General features: G+C 38.0%; 2 protein-coding genes across 3 annotated transcripts in view; one reads left to right on the top strand and one right to left on the bottom strand.

The window, feature by feature from the left end:
- CACNA2D3 (calcium voltage-gated channel auxiliary subunit alpha2delta 3) overlaps positions 1-24,831 on the bottom strand; it is a 381,968-nt gene that overhangs the window by 43,776 nt on the left and 313,361 nt on the right. The window lies entirely within an intron of this gene.
- LRTM1 (leucine rich repeats and transmembrane domains 1) lies at positions 1,818-24,720 on the top strand. The gene is made up of 3 exons (XM_063164283.1): positions 1,818-1,827; positions 20,448-21,044; positions 24,284-24,720. Exons 1-3 carry the CDS (start codon positions 1,818-1,820, stop codon positions 24,718-24,720), a joined length of 1,044 nt encoding a protein of 347 aa, XP_063020353.1.

Here is a 24,831-nt window from a genome sequence, read left to right as displayed (position 1 = left end):
GAAATGCTGGGATTAATTTCTGTGAAATGCAGAGCCTCTCTCTCCATGAGGATGAGAAGGGCCAGCTGCAGGTTTGGTTTCATAGCAGCAGCTCAAAGATTTTGATGCTTTCTTGGACAGACTGTGAGGGAAAATAAAAGATAGTGAGAAATATTGGGGTTGCTTTCACTTGAGTAGATTTCACAGTTTCAGCAGTAGGGTAACTTCTGCAGAAACTGAAGGTGTAGGCATTATCAATTTAGCTACTGCCTGCCTTAAAAGAAGAAATCAGTTTATTTCTCTACCTACCTTCAAAAAGAGTTGTATCACTAAACTCTGAGGTACGATGGCATTAAAGAGAGTAAAACAGAAACCATCCACTCTGGTCAAGGTAATGCAACATTACAACAGCAACATTTTAAGATATTCCTCTTGTGAAGTAATTCCTCAATTAGTTTTGAAATCCTTTCACTTGGTATTAAATAATGAACATGATGTCAAGTACATGATGGCTGGATTTGATTTACAGTTGGGCTTGATGATCCAAAGGGTCTTTTCCCATTTAATGATTCTGTGATCTCTACCTGTGCTTGCAGGGTAGGAGGAGAGAACACATCTCACAAACATGGCACAGTGAAAGCAGCATTAGGCAGTTTTTTTGAGAGGTCTATCTTAGTATGACATTTTAATCTCACAGTTTTGTCTTATTTACACATCGTTCCCTGCACAATTCCACATAGGATCTTCCCTGTCACAGCTTCTAAATGTTCTATATCCTACATAATATATAATAAATGAAAATTACTAATAGTTACTAAAACTCAGCCAAAAATTATTTGAATGCCTCCAGATTTGAAAGAATTAACAGTGTTAAGTATAGGAAATTACTTTCTTTTCAACCCCTCATGTGATACTAAAGCACTTCTGCAGATTTTTTCCTCCTGAGCTTTTCAAGAACTTTGTGACTAGAACATGACATTTTTTTTTGATTGGCCATTTAATGCCATAAGAGCTATTCAAATATACTTCAAAAGGTTTTTGAGCCATTATATTCTCCTGAGCAATCCCTAATCCTTCAGCACTTGACAACTTCTGAACAAAATATCTGTGCTCCAAACCACCATTAAATCTGTGTTTTACAAACTGCCTACATCAGGGGGGAAAAGGAAACAGGAAAACTTCAAAATTATATCTCCCATGTCTCTAATTCCTAGTTTAGCCTTCTGGGTGTAGCAACAGAGATTTAGATTAAAAAGCTGAAATTGCACTGAGATTTTCTAAATCTTGTGCAGGAAGGTATCCAGAAACTGCCACAAATAACAAAAACTCTAACTGACTTTTCTGTGGAATGTACACTTCAAAGTATGAAATATTCTTCCACATGTGCAGGCTTGGTTCAACCAAAATGGCCAAAGGATAAAAACTGTTCAGCCAGGAAAAAAGGAATTTTGTGTTCACTGCTGCCTTTTCTCCAGAGTCACAGAGGAGGGTGGGCTGGAGCTGAGGGCAGGCAGGAGAACAACTGATGGGAGCTGAGAGAGGGGTAGTTTGTGTTTTGTAACACAAAATGTATCATTTCAAACAAATATTGCAAATCCAATCTTTTGTTTTAGTCACATTAGCAAATTTACTTAGGTGATGGAAATAAAAACCTTTAATTTTGCCTACAGAAAACAGTTATTTAACTCCATGAGATTCCTTCTCTCTGTTTAATAAAGTGGCTGCTATTTTTGCAGTGCAGACCCTATGAAATAACAGATGGTTGAGAAGGACAAAGTTAAATTCCTGGCTCACTGATAATTATTGTTAAATAAGTAATTTCCTTGTGCATCGATTCCATGGCTGAAGGTAATATTTCACTCTCTCAGTGGGTTGCTTTCAGATGGAACTACTGGGAAGTGCTCAAATGCTGCATGGCTCAGGGCTGCTTAGTATCAAGGCAAACATGAAGCAAAACAAATAACTGCTGAGAATAGATCAGGATTGCTTGTGTTCCTTTCAATCTCTGTGGTTAAGCAAATAGACAGGAAGATAAGGAAATCCTTCCTTAGCAAATTACTTCTGTGCAAAGAATTAGAATCCTTCTGAGGTTCTGAGTAAAAAGAATAATTTCCTACTCAAAATACGAGAGGAAAATAGATTAGACTGATTTATTTCAGGCAAGAGAGGAGCTGAGTCTCCCTACAAACCTGACAAATGGATTCCAAATACATGATTATAGGAAAAAGTAGCAAAAGCTAAAGGGATTTCCATTCTCTGAAATACCTATACACTATAACACTGTATATAAGCACTAGATCAGCAAGGTTACAAAAATATCTTAAGGTCTCCATTCCTTTTCCCACAGAATACAGTAGAGATTAAGACCCTCTCTCATACATAAAAGATGCCTAAAATCATAAGAACATTTTGGCCTCCTATTTCCAATGGAATTATCTTAAAAGAGGTTTAACTTGGCTTCAAAATGAGAAATGTTGGACACAGACTTGTAGCAGGATTATTTTTCAATCTGTATCACCTTTGTGTATTGAGCTTAAACTATTTAAAATTATCTTCTTTCTCTGTTGTAGTATTAGCTCTGATTATTATCTTTTAAAATATCCAATAACTACATGTGAAATATTCCAGAACACACTTAAATACTTTTTTAAAAGTTGATTTCCCTTCTATTTATACTCTAAATCTGTTTCAGTTAAAAACCCATCTTCAGCATTTAGCTCAGGCAAAGAAGGAGAAACTGACTCTACAGCCCAATGCACAATCCTGAGAAATAAACACCATAATTGCCAAGAACAGCCAATACAGGTTAATAGAAGACTCCCACCTACCACTAAAGATGATAAAAAATGTTCTAAGACATAGGGTTTTTATTTAGAATAGTTAAAAATAACATCTAGATATTTTTCTCCCTTCAATTCCAGGAAGTCTTAGCTAACAAATTAGAGGTATTCCAACAAGACCTCTCTATAACATAGTTATGTAGATATTACTATAGACAATAATATAGTTATGTAATAAGGAAATAGTTATGCTCCAGTATCACCCAACATAGCTGTACTCTCAGTGGCAATCATTCCTTGTCATATGCAGGATATATAAAAATGTGAACAAGCACTTGTGAATTGGGCACTTCTCAGACTGCTTCTGCTCCCAGGTTCAGTTTCACTTGCACAGTAAAATGCAGTCTCACCTTTCCAAACTCCACACTTCACTTAGCTTCCCTCTCAGTGATCTTTCCCCTTTTATCTACACTTTCCTCTTCTCACCCCTGCTCATTGTTTTCAGTTCCTCTCTTCAAAGAGAAGATCTTCAGAATTACATCATAATATGAAAAATGTATTAGTTTTATTACCTGGAATGACTGACTCTGATGTAAACACCCCAACAACAATAACAAAAACCAGCCTAACAGTTTAAGTCTGGCTATTTTTTAATATACTGAAAATACAACTTATGTCTGAAAGCATCAGGCAGTCTCAGTCCTGGGTGGTAACACCAGCCATCCTCATAGTGAGCTGTTATGGGTAGCCTGTAATAAAAGAGCCAAATTGACCAAAAATGGACTGAACTATTTAGAAGTTATACACCTTCTTCTGTTTTTCTTAAAATAAAGCATGGTTCCTACCTCAGCAAAAATAAGGTATCTATTATTCATTTGGATAAGATGTTATTGTTTTTCAGAAACTCTTCTTTGCTGTGAGTTGTTTTCTTGTGTTGTGGTTTTATAATATTTTCTTATTTAACTCCGGGACAATTTCTAATGTTTTTACAACTAACTTTGTTGTTTCTCGATGTGGAACCTTCTTGTTCACTCCACAATATGTCTATTGCCTATGTAAGTACTCTAAAATTATTTTAATACTTTAAAAATATTTTATTATTAAATCCTTTGAAATCCATGTAAATGTGCACCTACCTTTTCCATCTCAGTTTGAGCTACAGAGCCTGATATAGTGTCAAAAAATATCTCAAAGCCCAACTATCACCCAGGTTTGGATTCTAAACAATAAGCTGGGAAAAAAATCTTGTACTATTTATGGCATCTTACCTTTATCTTTTTGTCATCAAGCAAGTGGAATGACTGAGAGATATTTTAAAGTCCTATTTAACTATTGGGGTTTTTTATGTGAGACAGTTTTGACCACATAAGATTTAGCAACATAAAGACTACCTCTTTCATCAGAGCTATTGTGATGCAGGATGTAAATGAGTGAATTCCCCTTAAATGGGAGAACTTCTGCCTCTTTACTCAGAAACTTCAAGCCTGATGCTTTCTTCCAGAAGATTTTCAGAATTAGTGGAAGATGATGTGTGCATGGAGACAACCAAGCCAGAGGAAGGCAGCAGGTAGGAAATGGTGTTTCGTGGAGGCCAAGCTGGAGCAGAAGGGGAGGAGATGCTGGAAGCTGCAGGGAGGCCAAGCTGAAAGGGGAGCAGGATGATGATTGCTGGGAGGCCGAAGTTCATCCAAACTCAAAGCACCAGGGAAAGCTGAAGGGCTTGGTTTGCAGCCAAGCCCTGACAAACTGAGCTGTGGAGGGCAGTCTGGGAACATCATCAAAAACCAGACTCGCTCTGACTCCCTGACACACATCTTCCTTCTACAGGACTAATGAAGTAGCAGCAGGAGCAAGGAGGAAACTCAAAAAGGATATAAATTGAGTGTAAACATAAAAAAAAATATAGACACTGGTGACTGGAAGTCCATTGCTTTTTCAGGAATCTTCACAGGGGATGTTGGAGAGAAAGGTTATCTGTAAATTAGCATTGAGGCAATCACCCTGTATCCCAAACTTTACAGGAGAGCAGCTGATGTTCTGCCAACACTGTGACAAGGGCTCCCACAGAATTCTGCTCACTTACCCCAGGATCAGCTTTGTGCACCAGGAGCAAAGCTCAAGGGAAGCACTTGAGAATCCATCTGTAACTTTTTAAAAAAACCAAAACACCCTGAAACAAACCTCTCATAAGCCTGGAGGAAGGTAACCCCTGGGTATGAAAATTTACACTTGGTGCACTTTGCTGGACAGGGAGGTGCCTTGTTCCTGAGGAATGCAAGGAGTGCAGTGACAGCACAAAGGAGGGGCTTAGGTGGCCCAGTTTGAAAAGGGTGAGGCAAGGCACAGCTCAGCCCTGTCTGGTGTCTGGAGCATCCTCCCTGTGACTTCAGAAAATACCTGACACCTACTGGCACCTGGCTCATTGCATTAGCAAGGGGAAAATAGAAAGGAAGCCCAAAAAATAAAGAAAAAGAAAAAAGAAAACTGACTAGTACTACTTTTAGCCTCAGGAAGTTGCAGCAGCCTACAGAAACAAGGCAGGAATCATCACAGAGGAAACTCTGCTGGTGGCAGAGCTTTTATGAACTCCTATGAGCCTTCAACTTTCTTCCAGCATGTCCTAGCACAGCCACTGCTCTGACAAATAATTCTGAATTCCAACGGTATAGGAAGCATGTGAAGATTGAAATCTGACCACAGTAATGCTAAAATAATGAAGCAGTGAGAGTATTTTTATAACTCCCTAACCATTTTTTAGTTTTATAGGGTTTTCTTGCAATTTGAGTACTACCCATGACTGAAAGGAAAAATAGGAACAGTATGGATTTATAAGCACTTTTACAAATCTTAAGGGAAGATCCAGGACTTGTCAAGTTCTCAGAAAAAGCTTTACTTCTCACAGCTGAGGTCCTAGTTCAGAGCAGCACAGCCAGGCTACCTTTCCATCTCAGCCAAAAGGCTGTGGTTTCAAGCTGGCAATTACGGAACCCTAAGAGGCTCAAAGTCCAGACAAAGAGCCAGAAATTGGGATGTTTATCTGACTATCCTGTGACCAGATTCTCTTAGGATATATAAGACTTTCTGCTTCCACTTGTGACTAAAACACAACACATGCAAGCCTTGATCGTGTTTTATTTGCAGGCTTGATTCTGGCTACTACTTCAACAGGTTAACAAAAACAAAATTGTTTCTACATTTCTCAGCACTGTGAGAAGGCTGACCTCAGACATGGGCAAAGCTTCCATCATAATTTCCAAGGTGGTTTACCCCTCCCAAACTGCAATCCTGTCATAGCAGAATGGGTACAAGTTGTGCTGCTGCCAGACACAGAATACTTTGGAGACACTGAGGATAAATGTAATGGCATCCACACCAAAGTGAACTCATGAGTTCTCTGTCCAGTCCCCCCCTCCAGGGGGAGGGATCTGACCCAATCCAACATTTCCAGCCTACAGAACACACTGAGCACCAACCACTCCCTGTCTGCTGCTGTCACCAGGGGATTTGTGTCCTTACAAGGTCTATGGATCTATGGAATCTCATTAGTCAAACCAGGCTTGGGACACTGAATGAGCAAACACTGACATTTTATCAAACCACACCATTTGGAAATAAGTCTTGGATCTCTTATTTACTGAGTCATAACAACAAGAATAGTGATAATCTCTACAAACTGTTTGTGCTATCCTGTGATTAGCAAATTACTTTGAACTGCTGAAAATATGAGTCATGCTACTTGAAGTCAAATAATACATCAGAAGGACCCCATAATGAATAAAAATCTCCAGCCTTTCAACACCATATATGATTCATAAATGAAATGTTTACTGTAATGCTCCAGAATAGTTCTCATTTTTTTTATTTTTCTAAGATCACTACTTTAACCATGTTTTTGCTGTTTAACCCCTTGGTGACAATCTACAGTTTTAGAAAAGAATAAAAAGATTTCTGTGTCCAAAAGACTAAATGCACATATCCTTATGTGTTTGAAATTGAGTAGTACCATGGTGTTCTGCAGTTGCAAGTTCAAAGAAAATAACACTGGTGGATTTGCAACCTCATTTAGTTTGTGTCTTTTACTGAACAATTTTAAAAAAACAGTAACAGCAAAAGACATAGATTTTAAACTTTTCCATGAAGAGTATTTGCAAAAGCAGATTTGCATGCCTTCTTTTTTCATTTTTGGATCAAAAATGTATTTTTATTCAATATCTGTGTAGAAGAGAACACAGTTGCATCTTGGTTCAGCAAAACAGGAGTCAGCATTAGAGCTGTAAACTGGCATTCTTGGAATCTCCTGAACTGGAGGTTTAAACCACATCACGAATAGAAAGCAATCTCAGACTAATAACACAGAGATTTTCCAGTATACTGAAATATAAATTTTATTCTCTTTTGTATTCTCCTACTTTTTATGTCTTATATATAAAAAAAAAAAAAAAAACAGCATCTTTCAAGATGTGTTCAGTATATTACAAATACCTCACTTGAAAGTCAGTTTCTAAAACTATGGATTAACACTGGTTGTAATCTGAACATTTTCACATTTACTTAGATTTATTTCATAAGAACATTTTATTGCCACAATTTTGAATCGTGGCCAAGAAGTGTTACCTATACCTCTCAGCGATGACCTATGTTGGGGAAATAAATTTCCCCCTGTATTGGGGAAAATAACTTATCTTTTGCTTTATTTAATGTGTAGAAGTTCATGCCCATGAACGGGGAAACAGTTAATGCCGTCCAAGAGGCCAAGCAATCAGGGGTGGAATGAAAACTTTCTATTTACTTGTCATACCAGATTTCAGGAAAAATAAGAAATCACAATCTTCAGAATTGCTACATAAGCCTGCCTAAGTGCCAGCAGAGATGGTTGCTTCAGGCTGATCTGGTGTATTAAGAGGTGTTTTCACACTGCTGAAAATTAGCCAACAGCTTATTTTCTTCATTAGAAAAAGATGAAATCAACCTCTTTAAAGCCACAAAATAAAAAGAACAATATATTGACCAACTTATGACCAAATACAAAACTAATAAATGTTTTTAATTGATACTTCAAGAAAAAACTCCAAAGAAATAAGGCTTTTAAAAAATGTTGAGACTGATAAAATTAGAAGGCACTGACACACTTTAAAAGTTTTTCATAAAATTTCAGCATTGCCCAAGACCTGTGTGCCAAGTCACGATCATAAGTGAACTTCTGTGGGTGAGTTATTAACTCCTGGAAATAGTGTAAGTGCTGACATGACTTTCACAATAAAAGTACAACTGGACTATACTTCACATAAACTGCTATCCAGATACTTCAACAAGTAGTCTATTATAATTTATATACTGATGATTAGCAGGATTTAGCTGTCAATACAGTCTTAAGGCATATTTTAGAAGCATAAATTGGGAGTTTTGAGGGAAAACAATATAATGGGCACCAAATGTAATCCTCTTTAATGTAATAGCTTTGAAATAAATCAGGAAGGTTTCTGAAAGGGAGATGTCTGATTATACATTAAACTAAGGATTTATCATACAAAATAGCTTCTCTTGTTAATAAGTAACCTGATGGGTGCAAATTCAGCTAGGGCTTTTGCCTGGAAGGTGTTGAGCACCAGGCTGATTCTGGTGGGCTTTTCAGAAGCACTTATTTCACACTGCAATCAGTAAATGTTGGGCTGTAATTCTGAAGTCTCTATCATATTCCCAGATATAGGAATATGATATATCATGATATACCATATATGATATATATACATTTAAATAACTTTGAAATACCATTTTCCAAAATGTAGACATTTACAAATGACAAAGATTCTCCTGGAAGTTCTGCTATAACACATTTATAGAAGATAATCAATTTCCTAATTAAGGCAAATGCAATCAATGCTTTATATTTCTGCTGTTTTATAAAAAGAGTTCTGGAGCATAATTTCTAGAACTACTAAATCATCTCAGCACATCTATAGGGGAAGCAAACATTATCTTCTCCATTCTCGTACAGTACAGGGCTGATATGCCTGACACTAAGGGAAAAGCCCTCCTTACTTTTATTTAAAATAAAAGGAAATCAAAACCACACATTAGAGTTGAAGTAAATTATAACAACCTCCAATAAAGAATATTTAAACAGATTTAATTTATATTCTTATATTGATTCTTGTCACAAAATGTCACAAATGGCCACAAAAGGCAAAAAGAGAAGGGTCTCACACAAATTTCCCTGCTTTATTCTGTTTCCAAGTGCAGATAAAAAGCATCTGTAGGGATGGAAGGCTCTGACTCTTGCATGTGTCAGCTTCTTTTACGCTGGGTTGACTTCACAACTAAGACTCCTTTAATTCAATGAGTTTAGATTGTAGCGCTGATCATGCTCATATCCACAAATCAGAATTTTAACTGAGTTTCCATGGAAACACTTTATGTCCCTGTTTTCCTTTTAGACAAGGCTATGCCTGTTTAATGAGTTTGCTGAGGACAACATGTTTTAAGTTACAATAACTGGAGCCAATACTTCCTAATTACATTACCAGAAGAAAATCTACAGCAAAGCTTCTACCATGGGAAACCATTGTTCAGTCCATCTCTGAAAACCAGGAAATACCAGCATTGCCATTGCTTAAAATGTGTTAACTGGTCTTCTACACATAAAATAATCTCTCTTTAAAAAATTACGGCATTGGTCATGATTTATGATATTCATATATAAAATTATTGCATGGAATCTGAACTTCTGTGACATTTCCATCAGACCACATCTGCCCATGGAGACAAGGTAGGTCCAGGGTCTGAAGTACTGAAGGCTTAGGGCTATTCCTGGTCTAAAGATACCCTATAAATAGGAAGTAAAATCAAACATTCTATTCTTCAGGGCAATTTTTCCCCCATAGTATTAACCTAAGAAGAACTCTAGAAACCCAAGTCTGACAGGTGCCATCATCTGTCCAAAAGGCATAAAAATTTTTGACTCTTTGGTATATTTTGTTCACCATTTCATGATATTCTTATATAGACTATCAGAAAGGATGTGCTGTATTCACACTTTCAGTTCAAATCCTGTGTTGATGGAAGGGTGATACATTTCTCTAAGATTTTAGGAGAAGAACCAGGTCCTAGTTCAGAATATTTAAAGAGATGCCTTAGCAAGAGTCCTGTGACAGTACAATGCAGAGGACAGTAGACAGACAGGGGTTTTTACTGTTTTAGTTTAAATCTGCACTATGACGAAACTGAAACGTTGTTCTACATTATGAATTTCACCCAAGATCTGTTTAGACAAAGTATTACAGAAAATCAAGCATTAGGTAACTTCCACTTGATTCTCAAAACTTTTTCGCATTTTCAATGTAACAGTCTGCAGAAGTTCTAAAAAAGCTATCTCTTTACTCCAAAGCTAAGAAAGCAACAATATGTAAAAGTATGACCAGCTGATGGCATATAGAAAAACAGAGTATTCACTTTCCAAGGAAAAGCCTATTCTACAATTGCTTGAAATACAAATATTCACTCAAGTGCCTGGGTTTGATCACACCTCCCAATCACCACAAACTACAAATTACAGACTGCTCTGCTCTTTCTTCTTTCTAACAGGTTCATAGAAAAGAAGCTTGTAGCAGAAACTAATGAAAACCCTTCAAGATCTTAATAACACGAAAAATCTCAAGGTATGGAAATTATTATTTCACTAAAGTTGGGCACATGATGATAACTTCACCTTCTAAAGGCAGTGAGCCCACTCCTCCCACAGAGCACTTTGAGAAGGGAGAAGTCAGTAGTGCTGCTCTTTGAACTCATCTGTTCTAACTCTGCTCAAACACAGACACAGAGGAAATGGACACTGGCATTTTGAAAAGGGAAAAAGATAAAAAAGTCTCAGCCAAAATATGAGTAACCAAGCTCAGCCCTGCCATTATATTCCAAAATAACAGACTGCAGGAGGAAATAAAAGCAAATAAAGATAAAAACACACCCTTTTTGCTTAAGACAGCTACAGCTTTATAGAGAGAGAAAGCTCAGTGAGGTTGGGTACTCGAGATCCCACCATAAATTAAAGAATAGTAAAATAGGAGTGCTTTCGGGTTAAAAGGCATTGTATTAAATGACAATATGTATTACATCTCTTTACTTCAGCATCACCCAGTGTTGACACAGAAGTCAGATATAAACATGGAACACAATAAGATGAAATCAACATTTAAGTGTTGTCTGAACTTTGGGACTAATAATATACTTTTATGCTGTACTTTTAAAAAATTTATTTTCTCACAGAGGTTCCAGCTGTTGTCTTAAATTTGTTATCATCTCAACTAATTCATGGGCTTGAGAGAAAGTTCATCCTTCAGCACTTTAGGGGACAGTGAAACAGAAGCCATGGTCAAAAGCTTAACAATAACTTTAGGTAGTGCAAACAAAAACAAGGCATAGCTCAGTTACGACCGTCAGGACTTCATAATTTATACCAAACCTAAAATATTTTCCTCCCTACTTAGCAGATAGCCTGTCAGCCATTTGGTATGATCCTCCTAAAAGATGTGTTAAAACTCAGTAAATAATTTTCCTTTTCACTAAATCAAGGAGAGTCAATTATACAGTGGACATACTTTATAAATTGTAATCAAATTTGAAAAAAAAATTCTATTAATGAGCGGAGAAACCATAGAATGAGAATCTTTGGGGATTCTCAGCATGAAAACAGGAAACCAAAACAGGATATGTAGCCAAAACAGACATGATAATACAGAACAGGTAAAGAGTGTAAGAATAGTGAAAACATGATGTTCCTTAATGATTTCAATCTTAAGTATCCCTTACTTGTCACTTGGTTATTCCCATCATATTGCTTCAATACTGCTCATATAAGCTGCACACCTACATATACAGGGTTTTATTAAAGTTTCTTTTTATATTTCATAGCTACAGTTTTGGGGGTTGTTCTTTTTTTGTTCTTTTTTCTTTTTTGTTTAAATGCCTGTTGTTTAACTCCTGAATACATTTCCTCCCAGGGTATCTGAAATCTGTACTCATTGTCCCAGTGTTTCTCTCCCACATTACACTTTTAGAATCAAGTTCCATGACTTTTAAGAGTTATGTTTACATCAGAGGGATCAAGAGGTTTAAATTTCAGTACCTATTAAATGAATTTAATTATCCAACCAGTTCCATTTGGATACACTGTTACTGTTCTTCACTAATCTATAACAGATTTTCCAGTATTGTAATTCTCATTAATAAAATGCCCTCTGAAAGAGTATTTTCTTTTTATTTTTTAAACAAAAGTCTTCTCAGTAGACTATTTTACTATTATTTTACAAATTCTAAACAGAAGCATCATTACTCTGTATACCAGCTAAGTTTCCCAGGGATTTATCCTGTCTGAAAATGGCAGAACTAACTAAACTTGACCTGTGAGAAATCCATCCATACACCTCACTTACCCTGTTACTTCATTTAAAACATTCTGTGGAGAAAAAAGGGTATTTTAAAAACATCCTTGGAGCTTAAAACCTGCTGACAGACTAAAAAGAAGAGGGTGAGGAGAGGATAACAGCATGCTATGGGATCTCTAGGATGTTTTCAGAGCTCTGCTGGTGCCTGCAGCTGCAGCAGTTCAAGCAGTAGGGATAGCAGAGTGCAGAGAGAAGGAGGAGACTGGAACAGCAGCAATCTCTGCACTGCCTTGTAACATTTATCTGCTGGTGAAATGAGGAGCAGGGGCAGCAGGTAAAGGCGTCTGGCTCATTCTGCTCACTGGAGCCACATGGGAAAATTCCCAATATCCCTGCTGTGCTTGTGGGAGCAGCAAACAGGGACAGTGTGGGTGCTGCCCATGGACCCTGCCCAGAGCTCTGGGCCAAAGCTGCTACACCCTGCAGAGGGACAGGCTGGGAACAGGGACCCTTTAAAGGAGCTGGTCCTCCCCACTTCACCTGCTGCAAGGTAAAATCCTTTCAAGAATTACAGTTTCCTTTTCCCTTGCAGCAAAACATCACCCAATGGAAATGTTCCATCCCAGTTTGAATCCAAAGCCACTAAGCACATCAGTCCTGATCCAATGTAACACATTTCACTGATGATTAAATCCACCAAAATTATGTATTTAATGCTTATCAGCTGCATAATTTTAATGTCAGGTTAATTGCTAAATTAATGAAAAACAAAAAAGTCGCCTGTGGATATTTCCAAAGTGTTGCAAGAATTAGAGAGGTTTAACTATTTGACTTTTTACTGCGGCAAATATGCTCCTCACTTCTGCAAGATTCTGTGTTCAAGTGACTACCAGGGCAAAAAGAGTCCTGTGAGCCCATAAACACAGGAGCTCCCAAATTTAACGGTGAATTTTACTGAACTACTACAGTTTGCCTTAAAAGCACAAAAGGAATCAATGAAGTATGAGTTCTCCTTTGTAGCACAATTGGTGAGCAGCAGCATAAGAAGCATTTACTGCACTTTAAAATATTTCTTCATACACTGTGAACATTTCAAAACCTTTTTACAGATGTTGCTCAAAAAATCCTTCCAATTCTTACAAGAGCTGCCCTAGTAAATCAACCACTCAGAATGCACAGGAGATTTATATCCTGGTCTTAAGTTTGAGTTCAGGGTGAGCTGTGACCATGAACAGAAATTCTCATTAAATATAAAAAGGAAACAAAATCACTAAGTAAAAGTTCTGAAAAAATTTTGATGAAGAATAAGCTATCTAGAAAAATAGCAAGTGATCTTGCTATTGTTTTAGAGAGGACAAAAAGTGTCTAAAATGTCAAGATGAAACAAAAAGTACACCTGTATTTATTTTTGCATGTGTTTATTTCTAGCCAGTTTTATTTCTTTCATTTCTCTTAGCTTGATGTCAAGCAATCTTATTTTCTATTTGCAGTAATGGCACAGCGAGTTCATTAATTTACTTTTACTGGAGATACATTCTATCTATGGATGCTCAGCATGTATAACAGGTGGTTGACATTAGTCAGGAAATGATTGAAAATTGAATCTGCACCCCCTGCTGCTATTTGTGATGGAACAAATACTCTGCTGACACTTAATCTGCCCCTTGCTGCAACTTCATCTAACTTGCAATTAAGGTAAAGAGGCCCAGCATCTTTTTTCCCTGTGCTTCAGCTCATTCTGAAGGCCTTGCAATCATCCTGGTAATTTTTCTACCTACCAAACCACACTTAAAGGCTGGAGTTTCAGCATTTTCCAGCTAAGCCCTTCTCACCTCCATAAATTTATTCTCATTTTGTTATGGGAAAAGAGTACAAGCCATATTAATTTCTCAGAGAGTGATATTAGAGTAATAAAACCACAAGAAATCAAGAATTGCACTACTTAGAGGAGGGGACGGGGAAGGGGAAAGGGGAAAGGTAAAGGGACAGGGAAAGGGGAAAGGGGGAAGGGGAAAGGGGGAAGGGGAAAGGGGAAAGGGGAAAGGGGAAAGGGGAAAGGGGGAAAGGGGAAAGGGGAAAGGGGAAAGGGGAAAGGGGAAAGGGGAAAGGGGAAAGGGGAAAGGGGAAAGGGGAAAGGGGAAAGGGGAAAGGGGAAAGGGGAAAGGACAGGGAAAGGGAAAGGGGGAGAGGAAAGGGAAAGGGACAGGGAAAAGGGAAGGGGAAAGGGAATGGTGTAAGGGACAGGGACAAGAAAAATCTGCGGATAAAGGACTGACCCAAGCAGTTGTTCATAGATTGTTAACAGACCCGGTGACAAAGACCTGGATATGAATATTGAAAGATTTTTCCAGTCCAGATCAGAAGAGCAAAGTAGGGAAAACCAGAGTTCTGACCTAGGCAGAGAAGTTGCTCAGCCTGGCTGTCCCTGGTGCCCAGGACACAGCAGCTCCCTGCCCCTGCCAGGCTCCCAGCCACCCCATCCCCAGCTGGAACACAGCATCTTCCAGTTGATCTCGTCCACTACTGCATCTCAAACTCTGGCCTCTCCTAGAGGTGTCAGAGGAAGGTGTAAAAATTCCTATAAATAATAATTATGGAAAAAAACTGCCCACAGGGAAAGGTTTTCCTCCATAAGTTGTGTCATTAGTGGTTGATTAAAGCCCTCAAGAGTGAAAGTTTATATCCCTTCTAAATTATTTTTTTTCCCCCATGAGGTAACTATGGCTCAAGATTATATATGAATCCTACTAATCTTCTGGCCCAAGGATAACTTTCAACAATGCATTTCATAGATTAATTACTCACTGTATAAACAAGTACCAGATGTATCTAAGTAAGGCAAAACAAGCCACTGGAAAGGAAAAATTGGGCTCTTCCCCTGTACAAAATCACAACTATCTGCCTGGTTTCTTGTTTCTAGAGCTGCACAGCATTTCTTCCCACCTGAAAGGGACACAATCAAATAACACCAGACTCATAACAGTTCAGACACAAAGAAATCATGGTGCTGTGTCATAACCATAATTTGATATTATTAAATTCTAGCTGACATTCCTCCCCTCTTATTCTGAAGAACAAAGGATGTCTGAAGAAACCCAACTCTGGTAAATACGGCCTGATTTTTAAGGTATAAATCTTCCTTGAGCCAAATTCAGTTTGTATCCATTGGCTTATACTTCTGTTGTAAAAAGCAAGCAGAAATAGTATCCAGGGCCTTCCTCTAAGTTTTGTCAACTTTTGAAAACCTAGTACTCTGCCAGGAAATATTTGAGAGAGTCCTGAGCGCTCAGAGTACAAGGAATGCTCTTGTAGAAAAAAAGACATGAGGGACTGCCAGGTCTCTTTTGCCCTGTCACCTTTACATGTTGTTCTGACTCATGGGAAAGGGCACAACCTCTCTCCATCATGCACTACTGTATTTTTTCAAGTGCCAGTCAAAGGGGAAGAATTTTAACAATAAAGGTATGGGCTGTTTCACCAACAAATACAATTTTTTTCTTCATCCTGAACCAAAATGAAGAGGGGTTTGCATTTACCAAAGTTTCCTTTAGGGTCATGAGCAAGAGCTTAGCTGTTTTACCAATTTGAGACACACATTAGTAAAGAGAAAGCACATGCCATTTCCCTGAAAGTATCTCAGTTTTAATTCCTCCCCACTCAAAAGCATAAGGAAAATAAATCTAATAAAGGGTATGTATAGGAATTGTCTGCTGTGGTCTTGGGAACATTTTTTAATATAGTTGTGTCTGCCTGGACTCAATATACAATGCAATGGAATCCAAATCCTGTAACTTTTAAATATCTGAAATATTTAAATTGTTTCCTTTCTGCTAGAGTTTAATTAACATAATGTTCTTCTGTAAAAGAGATGATTCTTACACATAGAACTCCCTTAAAGCAGATGGCAGTAATTGCTGCAACAAAGAGTTTGCTGGCAAAGCAGAGACAGGGCTGCCCCTCAGCCAGCAGGATCAGATATTAGCTCACGGGGCTTGCTCTCTGCAATGGGAAACATACCTTGCTGCAGCAAGGCACAGGCTAATTTAAGAGGCTGCAATAACAGTTGCTGTACCACATCAGACAACTGAAAAGAATCCTGCTGGTAGTTCAAAAGGCCAGAAGTAGGAGTAGGTTTCATGGTTATCCTGTTTCTGGCAAATCTCTACCTGTGACACGACTATAATTTTCACCACATCAGACTTCTCTGTCACAACCAAAGTTTTATTCCTAATAAATGGGAAGAGGACATGGATTATAGGTTGGGGAAACTTCTGTTTACAAAACATGCTCATTCAGAGTTCTCAATATAAGGAAAAAATAGCCACATCTGCATGAAAAGCAAATTGACAGATTTAATAATATGTTTCCAAATCTGAACCCAGCATGAAGATTTTTTAAAAAGTAGTAACTTCTTATACCATGATTCCAAGTAAATACAACAACCTCTGCATTATTGCTGGAACTGAACCTCCCACAGGGCTTAACTTTCTATGACCTTGTCCTGTGAACATCTCTGTAATATGGTGCATACTAAAAATAATACAATTATAGTTGCAAAGACTTACCTAAAATAGGAAAGCAGTTAAGAGACATTCTTTAAGCCCACTGTTACATGAAATGAACTGCAGTGGGAGCTTTTATACCCATCTGGTCAGCAAATATTAGTTAAGATGGAAAAATAACTTAAAAAAGAAACCCTTACAATTCATAAGCTAAATAAAATTATACATTCCAAAAAGAATTTTAAAGCATCTTATCACACAAAAACCCAATAATATAATAGCTATTACCTCCTGCAAGGTTAATCAAAGGTCATGAAAAGAGCTGCCACTGATACAAGGGATGAGTTAATGTATGGAGAATGAGATGCTAAAACAAGAAAAAATCACCCGACTTAACTTAATTCTCTGTAAGAGTATCTATAGCTAACATGGCTACAACTTCTAAGGAAGATGCTATTTTATAACAGACCTTTTTGCATTTAATTGTGTCTTCACTAAAATGATTCACAGGTATTTTTTTAGACTGGTCTTAGAAATAGCAAATAAATGTATCATGCTAAAAACTTAAAAAAGTTTTTTGCATTAACCTGACATTAATCTAAAGTACAGTACAGTTGATCTTTAGGCTTCTCTCCCTTTTTTGTGAAGTTGGGGTTAACCAGAATGACTGTGGTACAGGTTATCTGCATTTGTAGTGCTCCTCCACAGTAAATCCCAGGCTTCACCCCACACCAGGACAAGGTGCCATCCATCAAAGAATGTCAAGGATATTAATATCTGCTACTCACAGCAGGAATCCTGGGATCCTCAAGATGAACAATCGTTGTTTACTTTACAGAATGAGGATTTTCCTACATTCTCCTTCACTGTTCCCATGTACCCACTGCTCCTTTGGGTATCTTGGCTGGTGTCAGAAACAACTGAGCAAGGCACAGGACACTGAGAGGGACAGCCCTGCCCCTGAGCCAGGGGGACACAGAGCTCAGCACAGGCTTTGGGAAACCAAAAGGCACCCATGGAAAGATAGGGTTACTCTCTTCACTAGGGAGGGACACAAGCTGCTCCAAACTCTCAATGAATGCAAGAAAAAAGTTATTGATTCTGAGTAACACATTGGAGAAGGCTGCCTAGAAAAGTGATAGAATCTGTTACTGGGAATACGGAAGTCTCAACTTGACAGGATCCTGGATAACTTCTGGTACAGACCCTGATTTCAACACCAGTTTGGACCTTGTGATTTTTCTAGTACTCCTTCTAGATAATTGCCTACATCATATAAATTTTGACCTGGAAAGTGAGCTTTATGTGATCTTTTCAAAGCACCTAAAAGCAGAATTTGTACCCAAGAAAGCTGGATTATAGTTCTGAAACGTTTTGATTGCACAGCTTCCCTCTCCATAGGACAAGCTCATAGATGGAGTGATCATATGGCCTGGAAAGACTCAATTATACACGAGATCTCTCATGCCTTTCAGCACCTCTGAGTTCCATCACAGTCACAAGCCATTAATCCTTTTATTGCTGTAGATGGCACAGTATGAGTTCTACTGAAGAAATAACAAAGAAACAAGCCAAGGCACCACTCATAAAGTACAATTTTAGTATCATCTGCTACGTCTTTCCAATGTCTTTCAAAATGAATTAATTTGTTCAATATTCATGGTGACTATACCAGGATGTGTGCCATTTTTATGGAAGGAGCCACTGGTCCTGCATTCCCAAGCCATAAAATCCTGTCAGCACAACTAATGGATGTCAGATGAATAAGCTTAAAAGAGCAAACAAGGGCACTGTCAAAACCATGTCATCAACCCACAGGACTATTTGTAGTGATATTATACACTCCACTGCCTCCAGTCACAGCCCAGGATAATGAAAATCCATGTTCAGATCTTGCAAAAATTGACACAGCCTGGCTAATAACCCACCAGAATTCAGAATCCATACTGGATATTAAAAAGGCAGCTTTATTTTTTGTGCTTTGCTTTAGATGGAGATTAAACAAATTGAAGAGGTGAGCTTATCAGGTCATTATTTGTACATTACAGCTGTTCAGTCAGAGCTGGACAGACACTGCTTGCATGGCTTGTTGTCTGATTAAGAGGCAGAATAAGTCTCTGAGAGTCATAAAGGGGGGAGAGGGGAGAATGTGATTAAGGAAAAAACCAAAGGCTGATAGAGTAATTGAGTAGAAATAGTTGCACTTCTACACAAGTCACAGACACCACCTAAAACATCCTCAAGGAAGGAAACTGGATGAGCACATTACAGAGTTGAAGTGGGAATCAGAGCAGTGTCTGTCACTGTTCAACATCAGAAACCTGGACTGAATCTTCCACCAGGGGAAGAACAAGCAGAGCAGAATGAAAGGTGAGATCCTGAAGCATTCAGATTAATAATGCAATTTTTCTGTTTGCAAAGCATTTCCTTGCCAAGCAAGAGTTTATTTTACCTCTACCTTGGAAGCTGTATTTCTGAAGCCAGCTGTGGCAGAACAGTGCAATGAACTGAAAGTATTGTTTACCTTGCATGCAGGAATGTTGGATTCTTTCAACTGAATTTCATGATGCAGAATTCAGTATTGGAGAAGATTATGCATAATTTTAATATAAATATTTCATTTCTGAGAGAAAATTAATGAATAATTTGTTCCTTAAACTATAGGCTCAAAATACATCTTTCATTTATATATATATATATTTATATATTTACCATATTTCTTACTAGAATCATACATTATTTGATCAATATGGTATTCCCTGTTAGTAATTCACATTTGATCTCTGTAAGTCAATAATCAGCAATTACTTTATTTCCAAAAGGTTTCAAGTAGCAACTAACTAAAATGTTTTCATTTTGAAAGAGTAAATGGTAAAAATTATTTGAAGCATCCCAAAAACAATGTTAGAAAAGGATTCATCACTCTAACTTTCCTTAGTCAAAGAAAATCTAATTATTCTACACTGAGTTTTTTAATGTTTCATTATATGCATACAAGCATAGCTTTAAGTACCCTGTTTTCAAAGTTAAGATCATTAGCAAGATGAAAAAGGGAATTTTTTTTTCAGTTAAAACCACCAGAACATCAGGGAGTAGCAGATAATTATAAATATGAATATTGCTAAGTACTCCTCTCAACTAATTTATATTTTCAGAAGCTTATTGACAAATGTCTGGTGACAGTGTAGAAACCTGCATCAATGGGAAGTACAGGGGCATTCAGAGAAGGGAAATAAAGCAAAAAGAATAAATGGATATTTTAAAGGGGAAACTTAGAGAATCTGAATTGCTAAAAAAGTACTGCTAATAGTTTTTATAGCTATGACTTTGAAGCTTGTAATTCTTTTAATGGTTCATCGACTCAATTCATCCAGGCAGTGATATTAGTAAAACCAATGAAAAATAGAAGTTCTGCTTGTAATTCTTCTGACAAAGATGTCTTAATGTTGTTACTACCACAGAAAGAGGGACATTTCAATTTAATAGTTTTAGAAAAAACTGTCACATTCTCTTCAAACATCACTGCTCTGCTGATGGCAAATCCTCTTGAAAACCATTGGCACTTAAGAAGAAACTATGGGAAGAACTTCATTTTAAGATCATGGTAGCATTACCTTCATTCTGCATTATAGAAGTACTTCAACACTATCTGTAATTTACTTATGTATTGTAGAAGAAATGCACTCTGTGTTATCTACATTACTGTTTATTGTGGAACTGTATACCTTCTTGCTGTGTTTATGACCTGTGTATTGCCTAAAGACAAACATTCTAAACTAATTTTAAATCATCTTTCACTTGTGATACAGGTAACTGGCTTTTGATTTGGAGTGTCACCTTGTTGGCACACACAGCTCACAGCTGCCCTGAAAAATGCCTCTGCCACAAAGCCTCAAAGACTGCAGACTGCAAGAACAGAGGATTTACTGAAATTCCTGCCCGTTTACCCCCTGAAATTCAGATACTACAGCTGCAGAACAACCGTATCTGGAGAATCAACCAAAACGCATTCACTGCAACGCCGTTACTCAAAATCTTGGACTTGTCTAATAATTCTATCTCAAGTGTGGCACTTGGTGCTTTCCAAAAACTGAGGTATCTGCAGGTTTTAAACCTAACCAGAAATTTGATTCACTATATAGAAAACAAGACTTTCAGTTTCCTCCCACACCTAAAGGAACTGGACTTGTCATCCAACAGCATTATTCGATTGCCTGAGACATTTGGAAACAGCACAGGGAATATAACATTGCTCTCTGTGAAGCATAACAAACTTCAGAAAATGGAAAGAATTCTGCTGGAGTCACTTCCAAACCTGAAAGTTGTTCTCTTCAAAGATAATCCCTGGCAATGCAATTGTAATATCTTTGGCATGAAACTGTGGCTGGAGAGTTTTCTATACAGAGGTAAGGAATTTTTCTCATTACATAGAGTGTACATGAGAACATTTGAGCACAATCTAACTGATCTTCACTTCTACAAAATTTTAATTTAATTAAAAATTTACCCCACACTGTAGGTCACTTCCTCAAATAAACACTCTAAGCTATATTCTCATGCATAGGTCAGAATGCTTTTGTAAATACAGGTGGCAAGCTAGAATCAGAGAGAACTGGACTTTCTCTGGGACTTTGTATTAGTGCCCAGAGAAAGAGCAAGGATGCACACATACCCATAGAGCAGGCACAGGTGTGTTCTGTAGTGTGTCAATTCAGATATAGAGATTTCTAAATACAAAACAAGTAGACTTGTGCACATACACTGGTTTTAATTCTACCAAAATATTTTTGCTGGAAAACAACCTACTGTTTTAAGGCTTTTTACCTGTTGCATGATGGCAAACATCAAGACAGATATCAGTACTGAGCAAACTTTAGAGAACACAGGATTCTACTTTTTCTATCAATTATGACTTAGTGGTTCTTTAATATTTTATGAATACCTAGTATCACTTCCTAATTTGTTGTTAACCAGAAGAGGAACGCAATTCATTGGCAATTTCCTGATAGAAATGTGCCAAGGCATCACACAGGGAAAAGTGAAGTTTATAAATAGTAGTGGCAGTATTTTGGTCACACCTGCTTTTAAATAGATTCACGAGTTATGCTGTGAAAAATATAACATGATTTAATTCTAACGGAATTATGTGTAAGAAGAAATTAATTTATTTCTCCCAGGAGGTATGTTCAGACTGAGAATTCAGAACAGCAGGGAAATTTTCTTTTTTCTAAATCAGGCTCTGATGTTTGCATGTGCCCAAAGCTCTGATTGCCTGTCTCTGTACCAGAGTGGTGTGGAGCTTGTTGCAGCACAGGAGATGTGGAGGTGGCCCCTGTGGCTGACACTGAGGGATTGCCTTTTGCAGGGACCAGAGCTCTGCAGGCCAGCTGGAAACCCATCCTGGCCTTGCCGGGACACAATTACTACTGCAATGGTCTTCCAGTGAGGTAATTTTTAGAAAAGACAAAAGGCTAAATTCCTCTCAGCAATAAAATCTGCATATTTTGAATAGATAAAATATTACTTTATCACAGGGCTTTAGTCTACTGTGCTGGAAATTCAGCAGGGATTGACTTCTATGTGCAGAAGAATGAAATGATCCAAGATAAATGCATCAGATTATCTTAATTACTCTGCCAGCAGTATAAATATTATCATTTATTTCAAAAAACAATGTTGTCTAGAAATTCAGTGATGTTCTTCCATCTTTCTGAACACTGTACAGATTAATTAAATGAAGTGACATGGAACTTACAAATTAATCTTAGCAACAAGCTTTAAGGGAAGCCCAAGTGTTATGTTCTCTTCTGTGTTTGTATTTCCCTAAAATTATTTGTCTGAATCACATAAAGAAAAATTAGTTAAATTACACAATAACATTTCCCACTACTTATATGACACTCATGGGATGAAACTTCACAGGGGCTCTGCAGATATTTCTTGTATGTCATAACAAAGCAACGTAAGTCCAGAATATTTGAGTATTTTTTAGCTAAATCCATCCTGGGCAACTGACATTTCATGTACACTCACAGGAAATTATAGAGAATGCTTCAGTTCAGGAGGAACACCAGTGTTCTATTCCAAGCACACATATTTAGTTGCTTAAAACCATGAAAGGATAAGAGTTGAAGGATTTGGAGGTTAATCTTTATCCATATTCAATCTAACACATTGAAGATGTCTGGAACCATGCTTTGGGTTTCACCATTAAAGACCAAGAGACCTGCTATGCTCAAATCTGCCCTGGAATATCAACATTATTTATGGAGTAGTCTCCAGATTTCAGTTTGGCTCCATCTGTATTCACTACTTTCAGGATGAAAATTTCTGTGCCTGGCTTTAGCTGAAAGGTGAATTATTTTGGCTAGAGAAGAGAAAGAAAATTCAGTTGATTTGATTAGTTAATTTTTAAAAAATATGTCAACATTGATTTTGGCCTTGTGGACTCCTTGACACACCACACCCCTAAAGCCCTGTGCTCTGACTGGGCTATGTTTGGTGTACTCTCCTCTACACACTGAGGAACAACCACATAATTTACCAGGACTGTGGATTCCTAATTCTCTCCCCATTGTACTAACAACCTCCTTGGGGAAGCTGGCTCTAAGCAATCATGAAATTTAGCATTTGAGCAGGGTAATAGATTGATTAAACTCAACTCCTTTATACCTGTGTATATTTTCTTACCACAAGTCTTGCTTCAAAAAATCCCTCATGGGTAAATAAAACTTAGTGAACTTTCTCTTTGCCCTGTTACAGTTAACACATGATGTCAGAACAATGACAATTGAATGCAATATTTCAATTAAGTGGGAAATATTTTCTAAATATTTTGTTTCCATTTTGCACCATAAAAATTAGCAGTGGTCAGAAGCTGAACAAACTGAATTTGCAGTTACCTATGACAGTTCTTATTTTTCTACCACCATGGGGTTATTTACACTTAACACTTACATCCATAAAAACACAGATAACCTAATTCCTGATGACCTGCTTCTTGAAAATGCTCTCTTATGTGAGTTTTGACGTGTAATAATCTCACCATGGACCTAATTGAACAAAGCCTTTAAAACATACTATAAGTCTTTAAAAGCAGTAAGTTGAAACTGATGATAAATTTACCACAGGTTCATGTTAATTTTACATTGAGGTGATTCAGCAGCTGTCAACTGCAACCACATTTCTCTTCACAGAGAAAAGCAAGGCACAATTCTTCCCAAGAATATTTTTTCTGGGTTTCACATTCTCTGAACCTCAGAAAAAGTGAAAAACAATTCTTATCATTTGCTTTGCCTGTGTTTGTGCAGGAGTAGAATGCAACATGGAGACTGTTTACCCAAAAAAGTGATGGCATTTTGTTTCCTTGATATTTTGTTTTTCTATCAAGGCCAAGTGTGTGTGTGTGTGTGTCGGGACTGTTGGCCGACAGCCACAAGATTCTGTGCAGTTGTGCGCAGAGTTGAGTGCTTGGCAGATTCAGTTTAGATGTAATGTAACATAGTGTAATGTAATATAGAATAATATAGAATAATATAGTAATTAATTAGCCTTTTGATAAGATGGAATCCTCCCCATTTTGCAGGGAGGAGGGGGTGGTCCTGATTCAATAGTCAAATATCGAGACCATTGTTTGTTGTTTCAGGAGGAATCAGCGACAGCATCATCTGCTCAGCGCCAGGCGTTCGGAAGGGGAAGGATCTCCTCAAGGTTCCCTATGAGCTCTTTGGGGCCTGTGCTCTGAGGGCAGCCCCCATGCCCCCCGCCAGCAGCCATCAGTGGCCCGGCTCGGAGCAGCGGGCCTGGCCCAAGCACGGCCCTCACGGCGAGCCGGGCGATGGCGGCCGCGGCGGCTGCGAGCCCAAGGCCCGGCCCAGGCCCGTCAGCCTGCGGCACGCCATCGCCACCGTGGTGATCACAGGCGTGGTGTGCGGCGTGGTGTGCCTGATGATGCTGGCAGCCGCCGTCTATGGCTGTGCCTACGCCGCCATCACCGCACGGTACCACAAGGAGCACCTAGGCCCTGTCAGGCAGCACGGGACACCTGAGGAGAAAGAGCCCTTCGAGAGCTCCATGGCTTGAGGTGCCTCTGTCTGTGGATTATTGAAAATAAAGGCCTCGCTGCAGTTGAAAAGCCTGGAATCTCAATAGCGTTGTTTTAATACTAATTACTGGGGTTATTTTCTATCTTTT

The sequence above is a fragment of the Melospiza melodia genome, chromosome 10 (genome assembly GCF_035770615.1).
Source record: "Melospiza melodia melodia isolate bMelMel2 chromosome 10, bMelMel2.pri, whole genome shotgun sequence".
In the NCBI taxonomy this organism is placed as follows: Eukaryota; Metazoa; Chordata; class Aves; order Passeriformes; family Passerellidae; genus Melospiza; species Melospiza melodia.
This window is presented reverse-complemented; position numbering and strand designations above follow the sequence as displayed.